An 8187-nucleotide genomic window follows, 5' to 3' on the forward strand; every position below is an offset into this window, starting at 1 on the left:
TAAAGGTTTTTATTAACTGTACAATAAACTTGTCTATGACTAGTGGGATAATCTGAACCCCCTGGGGGATAAATCAATGAGATCCATCTCCAGTGGAGCCAATTTTCATAGGGGGGTAGTGGGAGCTAGGCTCCATCCCTGATAGGCATGCTCCCATGAAATGCAGTTGATCTCTGGTGTCTAATGGGGATTCCTACTGGAAGATCTCACTCTCCATGTGATCGTCCATCAGTAATCCTCATGGGAGAGGCACCAAGGGACAGGGAAAACAATTACCTATCCCCCGATGCCTCTCCTGTTCCTTGCTACACCTGCTGTTAGCCAATATCAAAGAAAGCGATTGGACTGCACAGGCATGCTGCTTACATAGTGTAAATAGCACGTTCCATGATTTCAGCATGCATAGAGCATGCTAACATGGTTGTATTGCAGTGGGAGGGCCCTGGATGGCAGTGGAAGGCAATCTGACTTTCCTGTTGTGTGCATGCTGACGTCACACGCTGCAGCTGTTCGTCGCTGTTCGTTGCTGTTCATCGCTGTTAGCCTGGTCTGGTTGTCCCTGCTTCTGCTCTGGTCAGAAAGCTGAGGGCCCGGCCTCCCGCACTAGATTGGGGATCCCCAAAGGCAGAAGGCGATTGGCAGCCGCGGAGGCTGCGGGAGTTGCGGGAGCTCGTACCAGGTGCCGTACCGGCTGTGTTGAGGAGCCGCGGAGCTCGGATCCAGAAGCACAGACCGGAATTGGCACCCATGAGCGACAAGCTCCGAGTGGGCCCAGCGTCCTGGCGCAGGCAAAGGGGTGGCGGTTGTTGCCCCCATTGGCACATTTAACACGGTTGGAGCGGGTCAATTCAGGGCATACTTCCCAGCGAGTGAGACTGCCATCAGACGGCGGCCACTGAGAGCGTGCCTCAGTTGGTCACAGAGGAGGGCCAGTTAGTTCTGGGTATGGCCTGCGTCCCTGTAGGAACCCACTCGCGCTGGCCTCGTTCACTGATGCGGTCCTCAGCTAGTGTTCTGCTGTAGTTGTCGTTGTTTATGGCTGCTGGTTGCGGCTGGTTAAATCTACCCTCACCAATCTCTTCATCTGCAGCCCCAGTACTGGTGCTAGAAGAACCCCTCAAAGTTTGCTGAAGCTTTTTCAGGCCAGAAGCAAGGAGGGGAGCATTGGAAATTTGCTCCACAGCCTTGGGCCCTGGCCCGGCGACTTATTTAAGGGGCCCAAGTGTACGCGTGTGAGGTCCAGGACAGTGACTTTAGGCGCGAAGTCTCAGTACTTGGGTCGCAGGGTTCAGGACAAGCGTTTTGAGGCCACTGGAGGCTGGAGGTAGGAGAATTACCTGTATGGAGTTATGACCGCAAAAAAATTACATTCAGGAAAATTGGTTTACATAAGAGCCTGTAAAAAAACTAAAGCTAACCCTTTACAGAATAAAGCCATCTCTACCTTCTTCTCAAAAAAAGAGACAAGCTTAAATAAAGCGGTGATGATGGAGTCTAAGCCTGAATCGCTACCGGGAGAGGCCGAAGCGGAATTAAAAAAATCGCTTCTAGTAAATTTTACCAACCATTCACTCGGAATTAAAGTGGCTCGGTCTAGGGAAGAATTCAGTCTCAAACCTAGAGTGGATGACTCTTTGCTGCCAACCAGGGATGGAGGAGGAAAGGGGAATCACTTTGGTCCACATACCAGAGAGATTCCCTTTAGTGGGTATATGGATGAGAAGGTCTCGTACTTACTGTGATTGAGGCTGAGATGAGGATGAGACCATCTCGTCCATAGCACTCATTGGATTAAACAGGTATATGTAAAAGGGTTTTTTATTTATATGACAAAGTACCCTAAGACTATTTTCATGGCATGGACATACCCTAAAACATAACTGTATTGTGCCACCATTCTGTACTTGAAAGAGGATACTAATTTAATATTTATTTTATTCCAACAGATAGTGGACGAATAGGAAGAGAAAATAGTGGAAATGATTCTTCAACATTCAATGAGAAAACAGCCAACAGAGATGTGTCAGCAAAATCAGATGTGAATGTGCTACAAATAACTAATGAAGAAATATACTCAAGACAATTGTATTCAGAAATCGATCTCGAACTAGTAGAACATTATATTTCTCAATGTAAGGACGGCATTGAGAGTCCAGCCTATTCTGGTTTATATCAGAAAATTCCTAAAGTAGAGTTATCTGTTGAATGTGATGAAAGTGTGAGTGATCTTAGAGATGTAACATTGCATTCTTCTCATCAAATCACAGAGCTAAATGGCGCATGGCATTCATGTACTGAATGTGAAAAAAGCTTCACTAAAAGAAGCAATCTCCTAAGGCATCAGAAAACACACAGAGGAGAAAGACTTCATCAGTGCACTGAATGTGAGAAACGCTTCACTCGGAAAATGAACCTTCTTAGACATCAGAGAATACATACAGGAAAGAGACTTTATCAATGTAATGAATGTGAGCAGAGTTTCAACCTGAAAAGGCATCTTATTTTGCACCAGAGAACGCACACAGGGCAGAAAACATATGAGTGTACTACATGTAAACAAAGCTTCCGTCAGAAAGTACATCTTGTAACACACCAAATGAAGCACATGAAGGCACAAAAATATAAATGTATTCAATGTGACAAAAGTTTCAGTAAATCAAATTTAATAGTACATGAAAGAACTCACACACAAGAAAAACCCTACCAATGTACTGAATGTTGGAAAAGCTTCAGCCAAAAGGGCAATCTCATTGTGCACAAGAGAACGCATACAGGTGAAAAACCATACCAATGCACAGAGTGCACAAAATGTTTCTGTCAAAAAGTGAATCTTATTGCCCACAAGATAACACATACTAGCAGACAGAGGAAGAAATACCAGCGCCAAGGCAAGCACAAAGCCTGTAGGCTATAAAACAAATACGCATTGGTTTGAAGAAAATTGTGTGCAGCCACTTGCATTGCAGAGCCCTAACAACATGGTGCAATTCATCATTCAAGCATATCCCTCTTATAGCATGTATACACAAACATACATAACCTCACTTTGAGTCACAAATGCCAAAAGTGCGTAGCCATTGCAAAGAAAAACACAGTTATTTTTTTAAAATCATAGGTTTATAAGTTACCAGTCTTTTTGTCATTCCACCACATGGATTGTTAAAATATCTTGATATTTCATAATTTGCTTTTGCAGGATACAAACACTGAATAGAACTAATTATCTTAGTTGAAAATGGACTGATAAAGAGGCTCTTCGAAGTATACCTAGAGATACTGTTAATTAAGCTAACCCTTTTGCACTTCAGAGCGAGAAGCTGTCTTTGGTGCTGCACATACCAAATGAGAGCCTGCTATTAATTTAAGCATTTAGTAATTCGCTTCCTAGATTAAGTAGCTTCTTAATTCTAGATTTGCCAAACCTAGGCCCAGATTTAATAACATTTTGCACTGGATTTGCACAAAATTATTATTATTTTTAATGTATTTTCCAGTGCAATATTTGTTTTATGCTGAAAAGTTGCATGAAATAAAGCAAAAAAAGCGCAAACCAGCAATTGCGTTACTCTGTGTCAAGGCGGTGTTCCATGGGTGGTACATGGGCGTTCCCATGCAACCACCCATTGTTTTTTATTCAAAACCCTATCTACTAAAAATAGTAGAGAGAGTTTTGCACCAAAAAGATACGCATTTTGAAGCAAGCATAAAAGGAGTAATGTTTTCATTTATCCTAAGCTACCTGCACACATACAAAGTAAGAAAGGTTTTACAGTTTGTCTAGGTATATTATTTTGCACTGAAGGGCACCCTTCCAGTGCAAAGCCTACGCTATACACACTCAGGCACCCTTGCATTATGGTGCAAAGGTGTGTGCGTGGTGCTCTGCAGCCTGATTGTGTGCCGGGCGCTTTTCTCCTCATCCCTGTCATGCAGTGCAGCAACTTTGAGTTCTACGTTGCACTTTGTGATAAGGTCGTAAATGTGGCCCTTCAAGTCACTAAGTTTAAGAGCAACCTTATTACTGTGACTGTTACAAAAGCTTCCTCCAGAACATCTTTCTATTGGTACTTACGGATGTGTATTGGACAGCAAATGTTATCTTGTTACATGTAAACAACAAAGCAAGTATTTGCTGCCAAATAGCATATGGGAATTGGCAAATTATTTAGAAAATAATGAAACATCAGACACTAGACAGTCTTGGAACAAATGGTTAAATGCCTAAAGAAAGTGAAAAAGATTTAAACGGCCACAACCAAGTATAATATTATGCTCCGTCTAATTGGGAAACAGCAGTTTCAAAGCGGCTAATACCATGCGGGTAGGTTACAACGCGGACATTACATCATCCGCGTTGTTACCACGCATGGCATTACATCGCAAGTCGTTGAAACGACTTGCGCTAGATGGCGCGCAACACCAGGGAATGTGTTGGATATTAAATCCAACACATTCCCTGCTGTTGCGCTAACTGGAGTAGGAATAGTAATTTATACTATTCCTAAGTCCAGCGCGCCATCTAGTGCAAGTCGTAGAAACGACTTGCAATGTAAAGCCATGCGTGGTAACAACGCGGATGATGTAACGTCCGCGTTGTAACCTACCACGTGGTATTTGCTTGTGGTGTAAAGAGACATAGTCGTCTAATTACACATCAGATATCCTACAATATAAAAATGCAATGGAGCTATTTAAATTGTTGTGTACCTTTACTATTTTGTGTGCTAAAAAATTAAGACAAAGGTCATCCTGGAAGGTGCAACAAAAACATTAAAATAATTTCTTCAGTATGTTTCACTGCCTAGAGTGATTGGGTGGGTTTGACTACTTGGGGATTGGCTTCTTCACCAAAGAAAAATGGTTACTTCAAAAGTAGCAGATCTTCTCTTCATATGTCTTGGACTGCCATCATTCTAATGTAAAAGGGAATTATTAAAGTACTTCTACCAGGCGATGGATCAAGGACAATTCAGGTTAAGTCTTATGGAGCTAAACTTTCTTGGCATATTACCAATAGAAAAGATGAACTCTGATTTTATTAAAAAGAGAAATATTTAGTAGAAGAAGTATCAAGTTCCAAATAACATGTAGCTTAATGAAATGCTGTGTACTTCTTTAAATTAACAGTAAAGCACGTCTTTGGAACTTCTATCCAACATATCTGTCTAAAAGAAGATTAAAAACTCTAACCATGATCAAATTCTACAAACAACTCATAGAGGAATCTTGTTAACAGAATTTTCCAAAATACAACATAAGGGTTATGTAGACAGTGATAATGTCAGTAAAGAGCTCGGGCATTTGTTCTCGCTTTATAAGTTGCTCAATCAATCAATCATAGATGAGGTGCTTGATCATAAAAGCAGCTAGGACCTGCCTTTCACTCATCTAATCCGGAAAGGGTGGATGTTCACAGGTGCACAACGGCCATAGAGCTGAAAGGGCTTTAGCCCCTCGGCCCTGTGTGTCAGCCCGGGCTAAGACAGCTTCCCGGACACACAGACAGTTCTTGCGCTGCTGGGGTCTGGCTGCTCTGGTGCCTTATCGCAGCCGCATCTTAGTATTTCACCATTCTTTAAAAGACCATTTACTTGATAATGTGGCTTTGTTGTGTTTTTACCCCTTCCTAGAGCCCTGCATCTCTACTCTGCCTATTCCTTAAAGTTGCAAATTACTTCTGCTGCCACAGTGTGAGAATGCATTTCACCAAGGGAGAATGCAGGAGTCTAAAAAAAGGATATAAACAGGCAGGAAGAGTCTGGCAGTGGATTAAGGAGGCCTGAGGTGGAATCAGGCCTACACAGTCTTGGCGCTCAGTGTTTTGATATTTTAATAGTGGCAGCTGCAGAGTTCTAGGCACATCTTTGGGCACAGGCACTTTTTATTTTTCAAATGAAACAATGGACTGTGCACACCTGCCCAGCAGATTCTGATCACATGTCTCTCGAGAATGTGAGGCTGCGCACAATAGGGAAAAAGCCTTTTGTGTGAAGGAGAAGATTTCACTGTGGGAAATTGCCTTGACTAAAACCGGAGGTCTGATTTATATGAGATAATAGATTTTTCTAGTATTCCTCTATGACTTGCAATAGCCTTATAATGCACTGTTGGGGCTAGTTTCCTGTCCTTATAAATGCTGAAACATTGCTTAGTGGCATGCCCCCAGTGTACATTAATTCAGAAAGTATTAGAGAATTGTTTAACATTTGGAGTTAAAACAGCCATAGAAACTATGGGGCATATTTATGAGTTTTGTGGTGCAGGGCAGCACAGCACAGCAATTCACCTTCCTACGCTGCACTGTGTCACAGGGAAGAGGCAGGAATGTGCTGTATTTATCCAATACGGCACATTCCTGTCCTTTTTCCCTTGCACTAGCGCCATTTAGGCAGCCTAGCTCCAACACAGACACCCTTGCACCATGGTGCAAGGGTGCCTATGTTGTAGACGGGAACGTTTTGGGGAAGAGAGGGGCACCTTCCTGCACAAAAACAAACCTGAGAGGCTTTTTCCGCTTTCTATGTGTGCTGCAGAATGCAGGACTTATAGAAAGAGGAAAAAACGTGTAGAAGTAAAGATATTTCTCCTTGTTATGCTTCTCCTAGAGAGGCGTATCTTTTTGGCACATTCCCAGGTTTACATAGTCTTGTAAATCTGCGTCAGATACCATGGGAGTTGCTTGGGAGCACCCATACAATGCCTATTATGGTTGCGTTACACCATAATGTTAGCGCCCGCAACGTGGCTTTGCGTGGCTTTTAAAATATGACTTGCGATTTGCGTCGCTCTTGCACCACATTGAGTGGTTTACGTGTGATCCGAACTGGGTCGTAAATATGGCCGTATGAGTGTATGTCTATCCCCTTATGATGACATACAATGGCTGTCTCTGTGCTAATCACCTTTCTTGGGATCTCCTGGAATTATAGGTTGAGGAACTGAAACAGGGCTGCACTGAGGAAAAGGTATGTTAGAGGGTACCTGAGTTCAGATTAGGGTGTTCTTTTGGTATGTGTTACTAATTTAGTGAAAATGTTGTCTTCTCTTATATTACGTAGCTTGATTCCAATGTAGACCCCCCACATGGAAAAAGTCTGACTAAAGATCTATGTATAGATTTCAGAGCTAAATATAGTTATTGCCCTTTGTATTTGTGTTATTTGTATTTTATTGGTTTAAAAATATTGTATGAAATAAGGTGTGTGTTGATTCAATAAACTGATTGTTTGATTCATAGACAAACCCATCCTAAGAGCCTGGGTATGAAAACATTTTTAACGCAACATACACAATTTTATAAAAATAAAAAGAACACAACCAGGATGGTTGCTAGCTTCTAGGAAACAAATACAATACAGGACTAATACCTAGAGATGTGTAAAAGTGTTATAAGGCCAAGAAGAATTACATTACAATAAGCTTTTTGGTTGACCCGTGTTGGAGAAGAGATTTTCTCATTTGTGTTTTTCAAACAAATGTTTTGCTTGACAAGTTGTCTGTTGTTCTTTCAGGGTTTTCTCAATACACAAAACAATGAGAGTGCCCTTCAGTCTTGCTTCACCAAATGCACCCTCCATTCATCTGTCCTTGTAATCAATATGCTGTTATTTCAGAAATCTTGAAGTCACCTGGTTCTAGAGTTATCCGTCGTCACGACTTCACACTAGGCATAGAGAGATTATCGATTGTTTACACCTTAGGACAGTTTGTGTTCACCCACATGATGTGTCGTGCACTTTGTGCCTTGAAGCTAATAAAATATTATTCAATAGGTCTATGTTTGTTTTGGAACGGAATACATATAGTAGTGATTAATTATGCTACATGAACTTTAAAACATTTTATGGTGTCATATTTACACGTTTTTGAGAGCGGATGTGCATGTTTCAACTGAAGGTAAAAAGGGGATCAGATGTACTTTTTTCTAATGCGGCTTCACCCCTCATTCAAGATCTAGTTAAGTATATTATTGCAGAGTTCCCTAATTGTACCAGTTTCTCCAGCAAATACTGGGGAATACTCATTATTTTAAAATGTTTTTTACCAAGCAGCCTCTGCAGTCCTTCCCCTATCTCTGTCCATACTGTTCTCCTATTTCCTAGAAAACTTTCTCTAAATATTTCCATTAAAAAAAGAATTACATCTTGTTGTCCTTTATGTAATATTTGCTCTTGTAAAATAGTAGCG

At 41.5% G+C, this 8187-nt stretch overlaps 1 protein-coding gene across 3 annotated transcripts in view; it reads left to right on the forward strand.

The window, feature by feature from the left end:
- Positions 1-7777, forward strand: part of LOC146775773 (uncharacterized) — a 409198-nt gene extending 401421 nt beyond the window's left edge. For 2 of the 3 annotated variants that reach the window (XM_085636852.1, XM_085636853.1), the window contains one exon: positions 1947-4422. In XM_085636852.1, the coding sequence (XP_085492978.1) occupies positions 1947-2914 (968 nt within the window). In that variant the 3' untranslated portion in view covers positions 2915-4422. Of the gene's footprint in view, positions 1-1946 lie in introns of all 3 variants that reach the window. The other variant, XM_085636851.1, reaches the window with a different exon arrangement.
- The last annotated feature ends 410 nt before the right edge of the window (positions 7778-8187 follow it).

Source organism: Triturus cristatus, chromosome 12 (genome assembly GCF_964204655.1).
Source record: "Triturus cristatus chromosome 12, aTriCri1.1, whole genome shotgun sequence".
Lineage (NCBI taxonomy): Eukaryota > Metazoa > Chordata > Amphibia > Caudata > Salamandridae > Triturus > Triturus cristatus.